Genomic DNA, 23093 nt, shown 5'->3' with positions numbered 1-23093 from the left:
TCACTGAAAAACATACTTCCGTTTCTTATAGCAAACCAGGCATTATGCCCGTTTCGAGGCACCCTACGGATATTTTTATATATATATATGTAATGACTTACACATGCGATACGTGCTTCAGTGGCTGCTAAACGTATTTTCCACTTAGCTAAACAATTTGCTGACAAATGCTAAGTAAGTGCAGTGATGTTGATGATAATAAGGCTTAGCGCGCTCTCTAATTCTTCTTCCCATCGGTGCACACCTTGTAGGGATAAGCTGTTATTATGAGTGGTTGCGCTTACTGTATTTTCCCTACGAGATATATTTACAAAGATTCACTTATAAGTATACCATACTCTATTAGGCTACATCACTCACACGCCATGTACCCCAAAAATCCTTGGCTTTTATATCTAACTAATGCGTTGCTTCCTATGAATTCACCTTGCATATAGATACCTACATATCTACACAAAAGTCTGTACACAGCTGCATCATTCTTTGCATATTTGCTGTCTCGCTTATCAACTTCACTCAATTTAGCAGACTTTAGCTGATAGTTTTTCGCTTCATTTCAATTCACCTGTCAATTAAACAAATCAAGGATAAATATTCTTCGCATTCATTGCTTATTTGAATTTCCTATTCGCACATGTTGCCTGTTGTTTTGTTTTTTATTCCTCCTTTTTTAGCTTCCTCTTTTTGTTGTTTTTGTAGCGGTAAGGACTCTCCCCGAAGACCTTGGGGAGTACTATCGATGTTGGTGGTCCTCTGCCGGATGCACGTCAGGTACATTCTGGTAACAAGTACTAGCCCGCCCATCTGGGGAACGATTTGAAATGACCACATGAAACCTTCTAGGTCATTGCTCCTCCTAGATCCATCAGGAGTTCGGGGTCGCCATAGCCTCGGCTGTTGGTGAAACGCGGGTAGATGAGGTTGACAATTGAGTTGGAAAAGCTATATATTGCGCTGGCAACCCCTTGAGGGGGTTGCGCTACACAACCTTTTGAATCAATTTGGACAGAAAACCGCTGCAAAATTCTAAGCCCCGTAACCCGCTGGGGGGTTTGCTTCCTCTCATACCCTGCAGTCAAACTAAGTATTTGTATACTGGAAGAATATTAGTTTGCAAAAATTCCAACTAGTTCGATTTCCGCCTTTTTTCCGTATTAGCAACTGGATTTTTAACACGGCGTTGTCCTACGAAACATCAACTTCCAGTCCCTGTATCAGCATCATATTTGTTGACAAGCTAGTTGCTATAAAAACATCTAAAGTTGGCCAGAGTGACACAAGTTAACTAACGTATATTTATGACGGGGTTCAGAGGGCGCGACTCACTAAATTAGGCTGAGGGTTTCCTTGTACTTACCTGTATCATATGGCTGCATTGCTAAGCGCCAGATGTCATCAAGAAGCTTATAGAGATATCATCTTATCTTTCAGGAAGTTGGTTTGTAACAATTCCGCTGAAGTTGTCTGTGTAGAATGTCATTATATTCCTTTATATTGAGCTTCCATGGCAGTTCTGATTGCAGTATTTTGGTAGGCCTGCAAAATTGTCCAATATATGTATACTAAATAGGTAAGGCGACCAAGCTGGCGACTCATAGTATACACATGAGCAGCTGATGAATTGCTTTTTAATCGTTAGCAGCGAAACTTTATCCTTTTCCCAGAAGCTGGCGGCAAGCCACTTGAAAGCTTGATTGTACCATTATACTTTAGAAACAATTTCGAAGGCATGAGCCTTGATGGTAGCACTGATGTCGAAAGTTACATATAAGGCTGACAGTCGAGTTGCCTCATATGATAGTTCCAGAACGTTAACAAAGTGGCCGTGGACTTGATCAGTGACATACGCGAAAAGGAAAGAAAGACTGCGAAGTTAATCATTAGTTTTGGAAACTAAATAATACATTGAGGATCCAGGACATGTTGCTATTATGGTGCAGTCGTCGGCATAGGAAAAAATAATAACTCCCTGTGGTGGCATCCCCTGTTTAATTCTCATAGATTTTGAATTTTCGCTCCCAAATTGTACCGTTTAGTGCCAGCCACTCAAATAATTTGCGTTCCACTTTTTCACCCAATGGATGTGTGGCGCTTATGCTATGTTTAAAGTAGTGTATCGAGGTTGACTCTGTCAAAAGCTGTTTATAGGATAAGTTTGACCAGCACCGTCCTATAATGGGGCTTTCAGCATAGTGGTAGTTCTATGAATTTGACGAAGCCATGCTGCCGGCTGGGTAACCAAAGACTTAGGCTAAGTTTATGATCGAGCGTAATCGCATCGCGACGAGAAAGCTGTTAGCGATAAATTATATTAGTGCATATGGAGATGTTTATGACAAAGCGATTTAGAGTAAAGCGAATTGAGCTTTTACAACCGACAAAAGCGACGAAAATTTCCAACAAAAATATTTTGATTCAGTTGAGCGAAATTAGCGAAACAATATGGATGCTTTTATTGAAAAGGTACGTAACAAGCAGTGTTTGTGGAATTTGCGTCATGCAGTTTACCACAATCGCGATTGGATGCTCTTGATATTTTTTTTTTCTTATGTATACATTTCTCTACACAGCGTGAATAAAAAGATGTCAAGTTATATTGTTGAACATTCCATCGCTTGCGATTTCGCTATACTATAAACACTCAATCGCCAGCGATAACGTTAGCGAAAATGTAGCAATCGATGGAGCGTTTCTCGTCGCATCGCACGATGCGATTACGCTTGATCATAAACTTAGCCTTACTTTTAAATGAGGGAAGAAGAACGGGTTAATATAGATAAATACGAATTACCATTGTTACCTGCTTTCCAGTGTTGCATACGTTTATGCGCACTTGATACTGTTTTAGTTATTTTTGGCGATGAGGTTTTAGCGTTAGCGATGGTTGGAATTCGGGGGCAGGTTCTCGTCGGTTATTGATGAGTTATCGATTTTTTATCGGGAAGTTTGTTATCGTTTTTTGGATTTGTTTCCATTTTCGGTTTGTTTTCGAAAAATTAACGATGATTTATGAAAAAGGTGTTGATATGTTGTAAAAAATTATCGAAAAGCTATCGAAAAGCTATAGGAGTTTTACCAATTTTTTTAACGGTTTACTATAGATTTTGTGTTACCGATTATTTGTCACAAACTTATCGCTATGTTATCAAAAAGTTATCGGTGTTGTCAATTTGATATAGAAAAGTTATCAGTTTATTGTTGAAAGATGATCGTATCGTTATCCAAAAGTAAATCATTCGTTTTAGCAAACTTAATGATTTGTTATCGAAAAGGTTTGTTTCGAAAAAAGTACCGATAAACATCAATACGAAATCGATGACACACCTGTAACCCGTCGATATTGTTTATTGATGTCACCAGTTGCTATCGATAAGAAGCCGACGAAATCTTTTCGGCTCTTTCAGTATTTCATACAAGCTTCTAATCTTAACACTTTTGACATCTTTTCCTCATTTCTCATTTTAGATGAAACTACTGTATTCACACGCACACATATTCACATATGTAAGTGCTTTGTATTTTTATACTCAGCTGAGCAGAGCTCACAGAGTATATTAACTTTCTTCGCATAACGGTAATCCGCAACGGCATATATATCAAAATGATCTGGGTGAAAAGAGAAATTCATTTAGCCATGTCCGTCCGTCTGTCCGTCTGTAAACACGATAACTTGAGTAAATTTTGAGTCATCTTGATGAACTTTGGTATGTAGGTTCCTGGGCGCTCATCTCAGATCGCTATTTAAAATGAACGAAATCGGACTACAACCACGCCCACATTTTCGATATCGAAAATTTCGAAAAACCGAAAAAGTGCGATAATTCATTACCAAAGACGGATGAAGGGATGAAACTTGGTAGGTGTGTTGAACATATGGCGCAAAATAGTAAGTTAGAAAAATTTTGGACAATGGGCGCGGTAACGCCCACTTTTAAAAGAAGGTAATTTAAAAGTTTTGCATGCTGTAATTTGGCAGTTGTTAAAGATATCATGATGAAATTTGGTAGGCACGTTAATCCTATTATTATATGTGTGCTAAATAAAAATTAGCGAAATCGGATGACGAACGCGCCCACTTTAAAAAAAATTAATTTTTAAAGTCAAATTTTAACAAAAAATTTAATATCTTTACAGTATAAAAGTAAATTATGTCAACATTCGACCCCAGTAATGATATGGTGCAACAAAATATAAAGATAAAAGAAAATTTCAAAATGGACGTAACTCCGCCCTTTTTCATTTAATTCGTCTAGAATACTTTTAATGTCATAAATCGAACAAAAATTTACCAATCCTTGTGAAATTTGGTAGGGACATAAATTCTGTAACAGTAACTGTTTTCTGTGAAAATGGGCGAAATCGGTTGAAGCCACGCCCAGTTTTTATACACAGTCGACCGTCTGTCCTTCCGCTCGGCCGTTAACACGAACTTGAGCAAAAAACGATATACCATAACTAAACTTAGTTCACGTACTTATCTGAAGTCACTTTATCTTGGTATAAAATATGGCCGAAATCCAACTATGACCACGCCCACTTTTCCGATATCGAAAATTACGAAAAATGAAAAAAATGCCATAATTCTGTACCAAATATGAAAAAAGAGATGAAACATGGTAATTGGATTGGTTTATTGACGCAAAGATAACTATAGAAAAAAATTTGTTAAATGGATGTGACACCTACCATATTAAGTAGAAGAAAATGAAAAAGTTCTGCAGGGCGAAATCAAAAGCCCTTGGAATCTTGGCAGAAATACTGTTCGTGGTATGATATATATAAATAAATTAGCGGTACCCGACAGAAGATGTTCTGGGTCACACTGGTCCACATTTTGTTCGATATCTCGAAAACGCCTTCACATTAACAACTAAGGGCTACTCCCTTGTAAAACCCTCATTAATACTTTTAATTTGATACCCATATCGTACAAACACATTCTAGAGTCACCCCTGGTCCCCCTTATTGCGATATCTCGAAAAGGCGTCCACCTATAGAACTAAGGCCCACTATGTTTTAAATAATCTTTAACACCTTTCATTTGATACACATGTCATACAAACACATTCCAGGGTTACCCTAGGTTCATTTTGCTAAATGGTGATTTTCTCTTATTTTGTCTCCAAAGCTCTCAGACTTCCATATATCAAAATCATCAGTATCGAAAAAAAATTTGATTGAGCCATGTCAGTCCGTCCCTCTGTCCGTTAACACGTTAACTTGAGTATATATTGAGATATATTCACCAAATTTGGTACGCGAGCTTATCTGAACCCATAATAGATTGGTATTAAAAATAAGTAAATCGGATGATAACCGCGCCCACTTTTTATATATATAATAATTTGGAAAACACAAAAAACCTGATTATTTAGAATATAATACACCTAGAATGTTGGAATTTGACTAATATTGAGACTCTTGATAAAAATTTAAAAAAAATTTTAAATGAGCGTGGCACCGCCCACTTGTGATAAAATCAATTTTACAAATATTATTAATCATAAATCAAAAATCGTTAAACCTATCCGCACAAAATTCGGCAGAATACTTTGAAGATTAACGGTTAAGGACGACGCCCACTTTTACATAAAAGATTTTGAAAAGGGTCGTGGACGAATAAAATAAGCTATATCTTTGCAAAACAGAGCTTTATATCAATAAGATTTCATTTCCCAAGTTAATTTATAGTAATAAATAGGAAAAATTTCACATTTTAAAAAATGGGCGTAGCACCGTCCCCGTTTATGAATAAGCAATTTTCTATGTTTTGGGAGCCATAACTCGAAGAAAAATTAACGCATCGTAATAAAATTGGGTACAATAATTTTCCCAATAACAGGAAATATTTCTAGAAAAACTTGACGAGATCGGTCAAAGACCACGCCCACTTTTATATAAAAGATTTTTAAAAGTGTCGTAGTCGAAAATAATAAGCTATAACTTAGCAAAAAATAGTTTGAATGAATGATATTTCACTTATCAAGTTTTATTGTAAGAGGAAATTGGGAGACATTTTTTTTTAAACCGGCGGTGCCACGTGTTATGTAGAAAGGTAATTTATCTGAAATGAAATGTACAATTTAAGCTCACGCTGAGTATATAATGTTCGGTTACACCCCCTTACTTTTTTTTTTTTTTGCAATACATAACAGATTTTATTCCCATGTATATAGTTGAGTGCTGGCCCATTCCGTCACTCTGGCAGAAAATAATTTGTTTTTAACACTGTGTTACAGTAATGAAGGGCCGATTTAGTCAAACCTCGAAATCGATTTGTATTATTAGGTCAAATTACTTAGCTATGGTAATTCTAAATTTGTAATGATTTAATTTTATTTTCGCTACGTTATCGAATATTTATCGACATATTATGAAAATGTTATTCACTTGTCATCGAAAAGTTTTCGCTTTTTGATCAGTGCTACTAATTTTTATCGATTAATAATCGGGTTTTCATCAAAAGGTTATCGACGTATTATCGACTATTAATCGAAAACTTATTGATATATTATAAAAAAGTTATATATTTAATGCCGAAAAGTTAACGATTTGTTATCAACTAGTTATATATCTAATATTCATCGGTTCCTAATAGGAGTATTGCCAATTTGAGATCGATGTGCTATCGATTTGATACCGGCATGCTAGCGAAGTGTTATCGACATCTTATCGAATCAGATACCGATAAAGCTACAAAAAATCGACAACACATCTGTACAACGTCAATAACAAGCCCATAAGAAACCAAAAAGAAGCCGATGACTCGGCAATAACGAACCGCTAGCTGGACAATAAAATACTGTTGCGAATATTAGCAATTCCAATGACGGTCATTTGATGGTCCGACCGATCACTTTGCTGCTGTTAAATAAATTCTGTACAACAGCAATCTAAGTAGATAAAAAAAAAATAAACAGCTACTCACACAAGACCCAGCAACCAAGAGCGTAAAGAGAGCAAAAAAAGGTCGTAAACTTCAAAAATATGCATAGAAGGCAACAGCGAATATGAGATGCAAAGAGATGACAGAAGTATGTGAGCACTAATCGAGAAGGCTGTTCGCGAAAAGTCTAGACCTGTAAGAAATAGGTGAACCAAGCAACCGAGGGTATAAATGCAGCGCAATCTAAGGTGTATTTATTCAGTTCAATTTTAATACACTGAAGATTTGAGTTTATTTATTCGACAAATCAGTGACCTGAATGACCAAGAGAAGGCAAGGAATAATGTGGAGTCTTTAAGATTCGAAACCATAGCATTTAGGTGGTAGCTAGAGGGTTAAAACGAGGAAAAATGGAAAATTAAAGCTTGAGTTACATTGTTTCCTTTTTTTTAGTACCAAGGTTTTTCACCATAGTGAAATGTTTATGTAAATAGCCTCCTAGAATATTTTAGCCTATTGAGGGCCTCCAAAATACCAACAAAACCACTTCTTGAGTACTAAAATAAGCCACAAAAATATTCCTCATGAAAATTAACTATATGAAAAATATAAAATGTCTTTGATATTCATCTATGTAGCACCGTGTTACGTTTAATTTCTAATTTTAAATTCAAAAAAATTAAAAGCTGCTATACAGTGCAGGATTGTCTTAAGGATTTCGATGTGTGGATTGAATGCTTCCAACAGAGCAATTACCACAAAAAGCATTCTGTTGATTTGGGTATTTTGCTAAAGATAGGCAATTTAATCACCTCTACTCCATATGCGTGTTTCTCCGCGCTAGCTTTCAGTATGCATCAAGCGACATTTTGCTCACAGCACCCCAATAATCTATTTGTCTGCACATCAGGAGAATTTAATTCCTTACCGAAGGTTCCTCTCCAAAATATCTGTGTACAGAGGGTCTTTCGCAAAGAAAGCAGCAATGAAACATTAAATTTTCTGCGTTTTCCAATTTGGTGAAACGTTGGGGACAGAAAAGATCCTCTTTTATTCTGCGCTTATGTAAATACTCCTAGGCTTAAATTCTGCATGAGGTGGTAGTTTAGTTTGCTATTGTTCGTGACTTTGCGCTTTTCTGGGCGTCATCAGTTTGTTGCTCGTTTACAATGCTATACAGATCATTAATTTCATTTGACAGGATATCTACTGGAATTTTGCAAGACATAACAAGGATGGTATCTTCAAACACATATTTCCAATGTAATAATAACATCTCCAGAATATTTAAAATGTATTTGCCGATGTTTTTAAGTATTTATGTTATTGTTAACTTTGATGCAACATCTTTGTTTACATTTTCTGCCACGCCTTTGATTAAGTAGCGTTATGCCATCTGCCATGATATGCATATGATATAATCATGTGCTCAACAGCGATGATTGCGGTTGTGTTGTTGGTTCTTTGTACTGATAATTGCACTACTCTTTGTGCGAACTTCCACTACCCGACTCTAACTCAAAAGAAGCGCCCCACACGCAGCATGGCATGGCACTTATCATCGCATATTTCTGTAAATACGTACTCTGCTGCTTCTACAAAAGGCTTACGCAAGCCATATAATTTCACTTTGTGAGTTTTAATGGTTGTTTTTAATGGTTGAATTTTTAATGGCAGACGCAATTTGTGTCACCACGGGTCATGTACATTAATGTGTAAGCGCGCATAGCATGGATATATCTGAAATTCAACAACCATCTGTGTCCTTTACACGGTTACAAAAAGCTTGTAGTGGTTATTTTAGTGATTAAGTATATTCTGTATTTTTATGGTTTTAGTTGAGGTTTGAAGAAATTACGTCTCATGCTGGTAAAGGATAACGCAATTTGTAAATAAGTATGAAAAATACAATCATTTTGATTATAGCAAGTTATTGTTTAATATTTATATACCCAACATGTGTATACTTGGTCACAAGGCTATTAAAGCTTTGATTGGATAAAAGTGTACGTAATTGCATAAGGTAATAGCTATGGATTTAGACTACTTTATATCAAAGTTATCAGCATCGAAAAATACTTTGATTGCGCCATGTCCGTCCGTCTACTGACACGATTACCACGCCCAATTTTTCCATATCTTAAACTTCAAGAAATAGAAAAAAACGCGATAATTCATTACCAATGACCGATAAATTGATGAAACTTCATATATGAATTGGCTTTATTACTTAAGACTGCAGTCAGGGCAAAACAATGCTTGCCGGGTCGGCTAGTATCATTTTTTTTTATTTAAAAGTTTTATTGATAGCTTAACAAGATTTGCGGGGGATAGCTATATGAGTGTTGATCAGGAGGATTAAGGTTTTTGAAACTACTGCAAACATAAAAGGTTGGACTATTCAATATGTTTTATGTATAAGTAGCAAACGCTTGCAGGAGCTGGAATGTTGTTTGCCTGTAGCCAAACTGGACAACACTGAAAGGAGCTGTAATGGCAAATATCGGTGAGAAGGTATCAGTAACTGAAATTCATAAAAGGCTCAGGTATATAAGAAACAAGTAAGGAAGGCTAAGTTCGGGTGTAACCGAACATTACATACCCAGCTGTCAAATTACAGCTTGCAAAACTTTTGAATTGCCTTTTTTTAAAAGTAGGCGGTGTCACGCCCATTGTCCAAAATTTTACTAATTTTCTATTCTGCGTCATACGGCCAACCCACCTACCATGTTTCATTGGTTTATCCGTCTTTGGTAATGAATTATCTCACTTTTTCGGTTTTTCGTAATTTTCGATATCGAAAAAGTGGACGTGGTTATGGTCCGATTTCGTTCATTTTAAATAGCGATCTGAGATGAGTACCCAGGACCTGACATACCAAATTTCATTAAGATACCTCAAAATTTACTCAAGTTATCGTGTTTACGGGCGGACGGACTGACATGGCTAAATGAATTTCTTTTATCGCCCAGATCATTTTGATATATAGAAGTCTATATCTATCTCGGTTAGTTTATGCCGTTACGGGTGACCGTTATGCGAACAAAAATAATATACTCTGTGAGCTCTAACGAGCCTTTAATTGAATATTTCGACGTGAGAGGGATAGTCTTCGTATGACACGTCGATTTGTATACGTTGATGGAATTGGGTAGTAAGATAGGTCTGGATGAATCAAGTATTATTAAGTACTTTATAAAAAAAAAATTTCTTTTCATTCCACTGAACAAAAATATATCAAAAACACAAAATAATTATTTTTGCTTTTGTTCTATTTATAGAACTACAAAGAATTAACTAATGTTGTCTATTTGTATTAATTCAGCGGGGTTACCCTTATTGCTTTTAAATGTATGAAAACATTTGAAACAATTTTTAATTTATAAGGCGACAGCTGTTTCGATTATATCTTGTACATCTCTTCAAAGCCTTTTCTCCCGGGAGTGGTCACGTCCGTCCTGATGCCACGTTGTTTAAATCTTTCCTAAATTATTAAATAAATTACAAAATCTAGTACATTCATTCGGTCGAAAACAATAAAACGTAACTGTAATTCGACAGTTGTTAACATTTTAATGAGTGTAGGTGTAAAACAAAATAATTGACCCATCACAAAGTTACCCCTCCCCAGAGTACGTCGATTTACATATTTTGAGAATCTGACCATGACGCAGTAAAATCAAACAGGTGAAGTCAGTAATAAAACAACAAAAATTGTACGGCCGTCATAATACGGTAATGGATTTTAAAGTAGTGGGAAGGAAATATTGGTGGTACTATTTTACTACTTTATTGATGTAATATGCGAAAAAAGCCAAACTCGATATATCTCCATATTCGAAAATGTGACATGAAAGAAAAGAGTAGACCAAACAGAGAAACGGGAGACAACGTTGGAAGCAAAGCGGAAAAATTAACAGAACAAGAGGAAGATGAAGAGTGAAAGTGAGAGTAAAAGTAGGAATTATGATAATGGCTTGAGATAAAGTAGCAAAAAGAGAGTAAAACGAAGATTAAAAAATGAGGATAATATTACTAGTAAAAGTGATAGTTAGATTTGGATAAGAGCAAGGGCGGGAAAACAAGCGGAAAGGCCGGATGATTTACGGGAAGAATTAAAGGGGTATGGAAATTGAATGAGCCGCTTAAGGTTAATTAAAAAATTGGAGAGGGGAGGAGAAAAAATAGAGAAAAAGGTTTGTTTTACGTTCAAATTGCGCCATAAACTCGAGTTTAAAGCCCATTCTAGAATTTAACAGTACTGGCAAATTCCGAAGGGGCTCTTAAACTCGAATTTATGGCGCAATGTGAATGATAAATAACACAGAGAAGAGGCAGGTAGATAGAAAAATCATGGGGTGGAGTATTTCATATTTATCTAAACGTTTCCAGGGTTAGCCGAAGCATTTTAAAATGAAGCTGTGATAAACCAATTTGTTTTTTTTTTTTGCCATCAAGTAAAGCAATCGCTCTAATTTGTTGAGGGGTCTTTGCTGTAAAACCTCTGCCGCTATACATTTTGACACCAGCAGCCACCTTTTTCTGCTCATTGAATCAAAACGCTTGGCTTACATAGTTAATTGTTGGGTCTTAGGTTCGTATACCGTCAATCCCGAATTTTCATATTACAAGTCTCCCAGATACATCATCATGACATTGTTCTAGATCGTCAATCATCTCATTGCCGTTTCCATATTCCTTAGTTGTGAATAATGCGATGGTCTGAATATTCAGTTATTCATTTCCGTTCATTAAACTTTGGGAAGGTGGACTGTAACCGAAGTGGCGAGTTGGTGGATCGATATCCCCAAAAACCGGAGGTCGGTGGAATCGATGCACGACACAAGTGGGCAGCTGGTGGATTGTAGCGGGCTGGTGGATACGGCTGGTGGATACACGTCGCTGGTTGAAAATTTGGTTGATTTCGACGGATCGGTGAATACGGAGGGGGATCGTTGGATCGATTTCCAAGCAACCGAAGGTTGGTGAAACCGATACAAGCCCCTGGTTGAAAAGTTGGTGGATTACGGCGGGTCGGTGTACACGGCAGGTGGATCGTTGGATCGATTTCCAAGCAATCGAAGGTTGGTGAAACCGATACAAGTCCCTGGTTGACAAGTTGGTCGATGACGACGGGTTGGTGAATTCGGCTGGTGGATTCCGGCGAGTCGGTGGACACGGCAGGTGGATCTTTTGATCGATTTCCAAGCAACCGAAGGTTGGTGAAATCGATACAAGTCACTGGTTGACAAGCTGGTGGATTCCGTTGAGTCGGTGGACACGGCATGTGGATCGTTGGATCGATTTCCAAGCAACCGAAGGTTGGCGAAACCAATACACGTCACCAATTAATAATGTAGTGACTTCCGGTGAACCGGGAGTTAGTTACTGAACTCAATTTATTCGGTGGTATCTTCCCGTAGATGGCGGCCATCCGTGGTGTGATGGTAGCGTGCTCCGCCTATCACACCGTATGCCCTGGGTTCAACTCCCGGGCAAAGCAACATCAAAATTTTAGAAATAAGATTTTTCAATTAGAAGAAAATTTTTCTAAGCGGGGTCGCCCCTCGGCAGTGTCTGACAAGCGCTCCGATTGTATTTCTGCCATGAAAAGCTCTCAGTGAAAACTCATCTGCCTTGCAGATGCCGTTCGGAGTCGGCATAAAACATGTAGGTCCCGTCCGGCCAATTTGTAGGGAAAAATCAAGAGGAGCACGACGCAAATTGGAAGAGAAGCTCGGCCTTAGATCTCTTCGGAGGTTATCGCGCCTTACATTTATTTATTTATTTATCTTCCCGTAGATGGGGAGATGAATCACCAGTGTCCGAGGGAACTGTGAGGTGGAATTTCTTTTTCAGTTAAATAAATAAATAAAATGTTGTCTTTAGCTTTAACCCTAAACTACGTGTATTTACAATATGATATGAAAAAGGTTACATTAAAAACTCAAGCGCATGCGTCGGCTTTTCTTTGCCATTTCATCCAAAACTTCATCAAGGGTAACAATTTGATCACGGTTGATGATTAGTGATGCACAGCCATTCAATCGATTTTCACTCATCGTGTTTCTCAAATAGTTTTTAATCAGCCTAAGAGTTGAAAAAGATCTCTCGTTCGTTGCCGTTGTTACTGGGAGCGTACACAAGATTTTCAACAACATGTGAACATGGGCAAATGATAACAAACTAAATCTTAACGCGTCCAAGACAAAGGCCACATCTTTTACATATTCCTGGCAATTAGTTGAAACATTGCCATCACTTTCCTTTCAAGGCACGTCAATCAGGTATGAGCCTGTTGTTGCTAGCTTTGGGTTTAAATTAAATTCTTATCTTGGGTGCAAGGATCACATAAACTATATTTTGAGCAAAATATACTTTGTATTAAGAAAGTTGTGGTACGCTGCGGACTTTGTGCCAATCAATGTTAAATTAAAGCTGGTGAAAGCTCTTATAGTTCCACTGATATCATTTGGGGCGACCGTATTCAGCAATATTGATTGTGAGTCACAGAGAAAGTTGCAACTTCCTTTAAATAACTGTGCTAGATATATGTTTTCCAAACGCAAATTTGACCATATATCGGAGTGCTCCATCAAAATCCTTAATTGCAGCCTTGTAAGTTTTTTAAATTACCGCAATTTAGTCTTCTTAAATGAACTAATTCATAGAAGGCAGCCTGATTATCCTTTTAAAAATCTAAGTTTCTCTCGATCAGACAGAACTTGCAATCTTATTGTTCCATGGTATAGACATCTAACATCATCTAGAACATTCTTTGTTAGTGCTGTAAAACTTTGGAACTCATTACCAAATAAAATTAAAAATGAACGCAATAGTAGACCCTTTAAATTGGCATTATTTGCATATTTGCAAAGCAGGAAAAAGTACATAACTGTTTCCCACAACTTTATTTTATTAATATTGTACAATTAAATTATCTATATAGTCAGCCTATCCATACAATACATAAATACATATCTAGTAATTTATATAATTTTTATTCTCCTTTCTTTTGCTGTCATAGCTCACTTAAAAAAACAAAACAAAAAAAAAAAAAACTTGTATAGTTAAGTAATTTATTATTAATATTATTATTTTGAATCGTATTTTAACATATATATGCGTACTAGTTTTATTTCCAAATGTTGATGTACTTTAAGAGACAAAAGTCTTGCTTGTACAAATTATTAAATAAATTGAATTAGGAAAAGCCACATAATCGCATTCCTGTAATATTAATCGTAGATAAATTGAAAAAAAAAAACCGAAGTACCTCCCTCAGAAATAAGTAGAATTGATGCTTTTTGAGCCTATGCAAGAGATCTAACGTAAACGTATATACAATTCAAAAGAAAGAAAATGATCGAAAAGGTAAAAAATTTATTTAAAAAGTCATATCTACACGTAAAAAACACTAATGTGTTTTTTACATTTTAAAATGTGAAAAACGCATTACTTTTCATTTATCAAATAATTTGAATTTTACATTTTTGAAATGTGTTTTTGACATGCAAAAAAATGTAGATATTACATTATAATAATGTGTTTTCCACATGGAAAATAATATCAAATTTGCATTATATTTCAAAATAGGAAATATGTACTTCAAAAAAATGTTGTAAATTTAACATTATTTAAATGTTAAAAATATTTGCCTTTTCATTCCGATGAATGTAATGGCTGTTGAGGCAAACGAGCAAACGCCTGAATTGATTATATTCACGCATGCAATAAGTTGGATGATTTTAAATCAATGTCGATTATGTTCGTTTAAGCAAGTTGGATCATTGAACACGATCATGTTGCCGAATGTAATCGAACGTTGTTGTGTTCGATTTATGCTGTTCTCTGATATGTATGTAGATGGTCGTTAGGCAAATTTAGAAGGAAACTTCTTTATGAAATTAAAAGTTAACATGTACATTTGTATATTTAATAAATTGCAGGATTATTATGAAACGGAATATGATTAAAATATAAGTGTTCACTTCGTACATACATGTGCTTGCATATTATTTAACCCCCAAACGCCCCCTTCGCTACGCCCCTGATGCAGGTAAAACGGCATTACAACCTCACCTCTCTGGTTTATTGCATCTTGGTGACTGACAATTGCTTTAAAAAATCTAAAAATTCCATTAGATTAAAATGTTTCATTACTGATATGGGTGTTAATCAATTTATTTTTTAGCAAGTTACTGCATTTTACATTCATTCATGCAATATTAATTTTCCCGCTATGCCTTTTTTCATTTCAGGAGCTGGTCGCCATATCACCAGAACGACGTAATTGGCGTGGTATATTTATAGCACTGCTTGTTATAGCAGCAGTCTTCAGTCTTATAGTATTCTCTATTTTCCTGCTATCACCAGGTAGGTGGATTATAAAAATAGCAAAATAACAGACACATTTCTATGATTAATATTACTAAGAAAAAAAGAAATGTGGGTAGCTTTTAACGGCAATTCATATACTACGTAATTTCCCTAGCGACATTAAATATAAAGAAAAAATTAATCATAAAAGTACTGAGAAAATTATATAATATATTTCCAAATAAAACAAGTAAGGAAGGTAAAGTTCGGGTGTAACCGAACATTACATGCTCAGTTGAGAGCTATGGTGACAACATAAGGGAAAATAACCATGTAGGAAAATGAACCGAGGGAAACCCTGGAATGTGTTTGTATGACATGTGTATCAAATGAAAGGCATTACAGAGTATTTTATGAGGGAGAGGGCCATAGTTCTATAGGTGGACGCCATTTAGGGATATCGCCATAAAGGTGGATCAGGGTTGACTCTAGAATTTGTTTGTACGATATGGGTATCAAATGAAAGGTGTTAATGAGTATTTTAAAAGGGAGTGGGCCTTAGTTCTATTGGTGGATGCCGTTTCGAAATATCGCCATAAAGGTGGACCAGGGGTGACTCTAGAATGTGTATGTACGATATGGGTATCAAATTAAAGGTATTAATGACGGTTTTAAAAGGGAGTGGTGGTAGGTTTATAGGTGGTCGCCTTTTCGAGATATCACCATAAAGGTGGACCAGGGGTGACTCTAGAATGCGTTTGTACAATATGAGTATCAAATGAAAGGTGTTAATGAGTACTTTAAAAGGGCGTGGGTTTTATTTCTATAGGTGGACGCCTTTTCGAGATATCGCAATAAAGGTGGACCAGGGGTGATTCTAGAATGTGTTTGTACGATATTGGTATCAAATTAAAGGTATTAATGAGAATTTTAAAAGGGAGTGGTGGTAGTTGTATATGTGAAGTCGTTTTCCAGATATCGACCAAAATGTGGACCAGGGTGACCCAGAACATCATCTGTTGGATACCGCTAATTTATTCATATATGTAATACCTGCCAAGATTTCAAGGGTGTTTTATTTCGCCCTGCAGAACTTTTTCATTTTCTTCTACTTAATATGGTAGGTGTCACAACCATTTTACAAAGTTTTTTCTAAAGTTATATTTCGCGTCAATAAACCAATCCAGTTACCATGTTTCATCCCTTTTTTCGTATTTGGTATAGAATTTTGCATTTTTTTCATTTTTCGTAATTTTCGATATCGAAAAAGTGGGCGTGGTCATAGTCGGATTTCGTTCATTTTTTAAACCAAGATAAAGTGAGTTCAGATAAGTACGTGAGCTAAGTTCAGTAAAGATATGTCGATTTTTGCTCAAGTTATCGTGTTAACGGCCATGCGGAAGGACAGACGGACGACTGCGTATAAAACCTGGGCGTGGCTTCAACCGATTTCGCCCATTTTCACAGAAAACAGTTAACGTCATAAAATCTATGCCCCTACCAAAGTTCAAAAGGATTGGGAAATTTTTGTTCGACTCATGGCATTAAAAGTATCCTTGACAAACTAAATGAAAAAGGGCGGAGCCACGCCCATTTTGAAATTTTCTTTATTTTTTGTATTTTGTCGTAACATATCATTACTAGAGTTGAATGTTGATATAATTTACTTATATACTTTAAAGATATTAAATTTTTTGTTAAAATTTTACTTTTAAAAAAAAAAAATTTTTTAAAGTGGGCGTAGTCCTTCTCCGATTTCGCTAATTTTTATTAAGCGTACATATAGTAATAGGAGTAACGTTCCTGCCAAATTTCATCACGATATCTTCAACGACTGCCAAATTACAGCTTGCGAAAATTTAAAATTACCTTCTTTTAAAAGTGGGCGGTGCCACGCCCATTGTCCAAAATTTTACTAATTTTCTATTCTTCATCATAAGTTCAACTCACCTACCAAGTTTCATCACTTTATCTGTCTTTGGTAATGAATTATTGCACTTTTTCGGTTTTTCGAAATTTTCGATATCGAAAAAGTGGGCGTGGTTATAGTCCGATATCGTTCATTTTAAATAGCGATCTAAGATGAGTGCTCAGGAACCATACCAAGTTTCATCAAGATACCTCAAAATTTACTCAAGTTATCGTGTTAACGGACGGACGGACGGACGGACGGACATGGCTCAATCAAATTTTTTTTCGATCCTGATGATTTTGATATATGGAAGTCTATATCTACCTCGATTCCTTTATACCTGTACAAGCAACCGTTATCCAATCAAACTTAATATACTCTGTGAGCTCTGCTCAACTTAGTATAAAAATACATAACGTGCGTATGTAAATACTTACTTCTGTTTCTATTTGCAACTCAACTTGCTGATGTAAAACGTGAAATATTTCTTTTGAAAGAGACTTAACTCTATTATTTAAAAAAAAATTGTTAATGTTTCTTTCAGCTAAATAGGTAACAGTAACTGCTAAATTTTAAGTTAAAAAATTTGATTTCAAAAATGTACTTGCACCAATTTCAAAAGAAGCAATTAATAATTGCAAAGCGAGCCCTTTTCAAGTTGAGTTGAAATTTATTTTGCTCGCATTGTGCAAATGTGCCAAACATTAATGTGCTTCATTTAATTTCTATTCTTACCTACACACACACACTGACACATATGTGCACACAATTTACAGAGGATGAAGGTTTACGCATACGCGGCCGTCACATGGTACTGACTGATATTTTAGGCAAAAGTTTACAATGGAAACCATTCAATGGTACTTGGAGTAGTGGTAAGTGGAGTGCAGCTGAAAGCACAACATTTTAGCCGCGTAACAATCAATTTTTTTATATATGTAAATGCGCTCAACACAATCTTATGCATGATAAGTAGATTGCACGTGTTTTTATGGAGAATAGCAGATCGGGCGGCACTAGCGACGTCTGGCATACAAAAGTTGGTAATCTTCAGCTTTCAGTATATTAGTATTTATTTTAGAACTTAATTATTAGTACATTAAGATAATGAAATATTTTATAGTAATAACAATTGCGGTTGATATGGTTCTTTCTTAAATTTGTATAAAGTTTTATATCTCAGCTATGTTTTAAGAGATAGATGAGAGTAAAATAGAAACAGAAACTTTAAAAAGTTGAGAGAACTATGTAGATTATAAAAGTTTCTATACATAAAAATGGGAAAGTTATAAAAAAGTCCGCCTATAGTTGTCTAGTTCTCACGCAGCGGGACTAGAATATCAGGGACGTATGGTGTTGACGAAAAAAAACCTTATAGATTTTCCATAGCTAAAACTGGAAAAGCTAAGGTGTATGATCTAGTAGACCTCAGAAAAACGATGTTATCGTACCAATACAACTTTGCTTAAATAAAGCGGAAAAGAAAAATTTAGCTTTTAGGCTTATGGCTATCGAATAGGTTATTTTCTTAAACTCGAGTCCGCTTTGGCTATGAGTGCTTTCACAATTTGCAAGTGAAATTATTTGTTCAATTCGATGGAAATTTTCTAACAGTTTTCATAATTAAAAACTGCATTTTAACAAATGAAGGGGAAACAAAATATATTAGCAAGTATTCTTCTTATATGCTTCTCAATTTTGTATATGGACAAGCCGGAGTTCATTCATATTTACAAACGCAACATCTAGCCTGATGGTGGCGATGTTATTGCCATGCATAAGATTGTGATGAACGCATCTATATAAAAAGTTCATTCTGACGCGGCCATTTCTCTCAAACCATTAAATGTTAATTTCAAAATTTCGATATTTAATTATAGATTCCGAACTGATTTACCGTGACCCTACAGGCGGTTTATCCATATTAAATTTAGATAATTATACAACGCGGGTCCTAATGACCAATTCAACATTCGTAAGTATTGCTTTACGAAAATATTTTATTGTTTTATCTTGTGCTTAATTACGTAAATTTCCATTTTATTCTTACTCATTTAGCGTCAATTGAATGCGGAATCATTTTTAGTATCGCCAGATTTAAAATATGTACTCTTGCAATCCGATAGCAATGCGGAAGGTTCAAGGTTTGTATTCGCTAACAATTTTGTAGTCACTTAATTTTGCGACTAAAATTTTGAATATTTAAAATTTATTTATTTGTTTGGTGCACGTGGTGCTAACAAAACTAATTTAAATATTTTCTTTATGGGTATTTCAATGACTAAATACACATTTTATATTTCTGATATCTTTGAGTGCGTGCGCATAGCTTGAGTCTACACTTTTATTAAAAACTGGCAGACCCGACAGACGTTGTTTTGCCTTCACTTTGGTCTATCCGCATAATTTTTAAGAAGTGTTTACCTTTTACTCTCCCTCCCCCTCGCTCCTACTTCCCCTATCCTTTTATTCAAACCTCTTCCTTTCTCCCTCTCTATCTACTTCTCAATCTCGCCCCCGACTTTTCCCTCACTTCGGTTCCGCTCCATCTATCCCCATCTTTCTATTTCGTCTAAGTCTATCTATTTCACAGTCTTTTCTCCTTTCTTTTTCCCTCTTCTCTATATTTCTTCTATAGAAGAATATTCTATTTCCCTTATTTCCAGTCCCAGTCACAGTCACAGTTCCAGTTCCAATCCCAGCCCGAGCCCCAGTCCCAGTTTTAATCCCAGTCCCAATTCCAGTTCTATTTCCAGTCCGAGTCCCACTCACAGTCGGTTGCTGCTCAATTTCCCGGAATTAAAAACTAGCCCAACCATTTCGGAAACGGTTTAAGATAGCCAGATTAAATGTTCGAGGTCATCGCACACCCCTCCCCCTCCCACCTCATGAGGAGCCTCACCTACTAAATATGTGTATGATACATTCATATTTGTAACAGGACTCGCCTCAGGTAGATGAGGTCGACAATTAGATTGCGGAAGTTGTAATGCTCTAATGCTTTTAATCACGCTTATCAACTCCTTGGAAAGTCACATACATGTCTTAAATTATATAAAGGTTTAAATGAACATTATTAACAAATTTATATTACTCAGTTCGTGGTCGGTTTTGGTTTCTTAACTCTCCTTTCCTCTCCTTGCCTTTTCTTTTCTTACAATTTGAATTCTCCCATACCGTGAGCAAAGATGTTTGCACATTGAATAGAGAATATGCACTACAGTATGATCTATATAAAAAAGTGAACTTTTTTCGCAGTATATATAAATATATATAAATATACCGCCAAATTGGTGATGATGGTTTCCCGTGCTTCTGTATGTTTGTTTATATCTGTCGGTAAATAACTTATTTTTGCTTCTGCTCTAAGAATCTGATTAGTTTTACCTTTTTTATCAATGTTGCTCTTGAGATCGACTCTCGCGTAATTCGCAATGTTTTTATGTACATATATATTTGTACGTTCCCTCGAACCAGCTGCAAATGAAACATAAATATTTTACGATGCAATAAACCGTAAACACAAAAATCTCAACGACCTCATTTTGTCATGGAATGTCCCATATAAAATGGTATTGTTTGCATATATCCGCTAAAATATTATTTACACAACAAATTAGTCAGGAAATAGCAGTTTATTGTTAACACACAAAACGATGCTCTAACCACATGGCATAAATAAGAATTTCAATGCAGCTGCTTTGTATGCATTCGATGCGTTAGCGCTAAAATTAAATATTTACATTAGTCAAATGAATTATATGAAACATATGAACAGAATATATGTAGTGTATTCATATTCAGATTTACATACCTATGTAATTATGTACCTGAACTGACTAAAGAGGCTAAGCACCGTGGCGTATGAGTTAATTACATTTTTGAAATATTTTTCAAATATTTTTTTTCTCATTTTTCTTTCCGGCTGCTTTTATTAAAGGTAATAACTATGTACCAAAATATGTATAATTTAAAAAGTAGCATGCTGTTAAACAGTCGGTAACGATGCAACGATTGCATGTAACAGGCGGTAAGTTTAGCATTGTGCCATTATTATTATTATTTTTTTTTTTTTTTTTAGTTACGTGGAAGGAGGAAATGCTTTATGCACTAACCGGGTTTTTAAGCCTCGGTGCTACTCTCTGTAGCAGCGAGCCTCTCCGAGTGTAGGACTCCCTTTCCTTTTTCTTCATGGGCTACCCACTAAAACCTAACCTCCCACGGGTCGCGCATTTTCTGCACCTGGGACCGCGTAACTTCGGGTACGGAAGCGCGCTACGTGAGCTCTTTGGCTACTCTCACGTTATTGGGTTAAGCTACCATCTTGCCGTTTAGCGAGGAGAATATTCCTTGCATATCTGCTGACCGTGTCCCATCTGTCATTTTATGAATGACACTGCCCGGGGATAGGTCGCCTAGTGTTACTTCCACCCTTCTTCGTTGCTGTGCGAAGTGGTCGTATTCGAAAAAGGTGTGGCGTACGCCGTAGCCGTGGCCACTTAAAAACTGTGTCAGGTAGAAGTCCACCTCTCCATGTGGCCGTTCTAATCATGGCTCCAGCTCGGGAATCAGTTCCCTGGTCCACTTGCCTGCAGTACGGAAGCTCCATTGCTGTTGCCAGCGTCGGATAGAATCTTTTCGCGCATGTGCGGCAGCAACATCTCTGCATACTTCTCCTCGGAGGTGGTAAATTGATTTCCTCTCCTCAGCGAGAAGATGTATCGGTATGGTTCCCGCAATAACAAAAACTGCGTATGCGGATACCGTGCGGTAAGATGAGGCAATTTGTAGCGCCCCCCTGCGTTGGACAGAAGTAATAGCTGCTCGGTACTTTCGGAATTTCATTGCATCCGCCCAAATTTCTGCACCGTACAAGAGTATAGAATCCGAAGCGGAAGCAAGCAGCTTTCTTATACATGGCCTTGGCCTGCCTGTGTTTGCCATTAATCGACTTAAGTATGCTATGGTCTGTGCAGTTTTCTCGCAGGCTCCTTGAAAGTGTTCCGAGAAGGTTAGCTTGCTATCTAGCCTCACCGCAAGGTATTTCGTGGAGCTGCGTGTTTGTACTTGTTGTTCTCCAACCATCATATTCATAATGGTGGGAATTTGTCTCTTCGTGAGGATTACGATCTCAGTTTTCGCAGTTTTCGCGAACTGAAGTCCATGGTCACTCATCCATCTATTTACACTGCGCATTACTTGGTTTAATTTAAGCTGCGCCAGCTCGCAGTTCCGTGCTGTAATTACGGCAGCCACGTCGTCTGCGAAAGCGACAAGAAAAGCACTTTCTGGCATGTGCCTACGAAGGAGGCTGTCATACGAAGCATTCCAGAGGTCGGGACCTAACACCGATCCCTGGGCTGCTCCGCCTGTTATCCTCACCTTTCTCTGACCTTGATTTGTTTCGTACGTGAGCCAGCGATCTTTTAGGTAGTCCCTTAATATGGCTAGTAGATAAGGAGGTACCTTGAAAGAGTATTTCAGCGCATCGAGCATGTCGTCCCACCTGACGGAATTGAAGGCATTTTTTACGTCCAGCGTGACCAGTAAGACAACCGGCCTAGCTTGATGGCACGCGGTTTCGGCTTTCCTTACCGCATTTGTAACATCGGCTATGGCATCTATTGTGGAGTGAACTTTCCGGAACCCATGTTGCCGATGGGACAGACCACCTCCATCTTCAACGGCTGCTATCAGCCGTTGTTTAAGGAGGCTTTCCATTATTTTCCCATAATGCATAGTATTCGTATGATAAACCATATGGACGTATATAAAATTGGTCGTGAAAAATTGCTTAAAAAAGTAGTTAAACGGGCATAAACAATTGTTGAATATCGCGAAATTGTGAGATAGAGACTCATCAATCAGATTGAGATATTGTTACGTGAAATAAAGTGAATAAATATTAAATTTAACTAATATATTGAATGCTAATTATAAGAAAGTTAAAAGTGTTCAATATAAACAAATACAGAG

General features: G+C 36.6%; 1 protein-coding gene across 7 annotated transcripts in view; it reads left to right on the top strand.

Moving 5' to 3' along the window:
- LOC137250502 (inactive dipeptidyl peptidase 10) overlaps nt 1–23093 on the top strand; it is a 768065-nt gene that overhangs the window by 695580 nt on the left and 49392 nt on the right. For all 7 annotated transcript variants that reach the window (XM_067783411.1, XM_067783412.1, XM_067783413.1 and 4 more), the window contains exons 3-6: nt 15148–15262; nt 17894–17992; nt 18998–19092; nt 19176–19261. In XM_067783411.1, the coding sequence (XP_067639512.1) occupies nt 15148–15262; nt 17894–17992; nt 18998–19092; nt 19176–19261 (395 nt within the window). The remainder of the gene's footprint in view (nt 1–15147; nt 15263–17893; nt 17993–18997; nt 19093–19175; nt 19262–23093) is intronic.

This window comes from Eurosta solidaginis, chromosome 4, assembly GCF_040869045.1.
Source record: "Eurosta solidaginis isolate ZX-2024a chromosome 4, ASM4086904v1, whole genome shotgun sequence".
NCBI lineage: Eukaryota > Metazoa > Arthropoda > Insecta > Diptera > Tephritidae > Eurosta > Eurosta solidaginis.
Note: the sequence above shows the minus strand (reverse complement) of the source record. Positions and strands in the feature narration are given on the sequence as shown.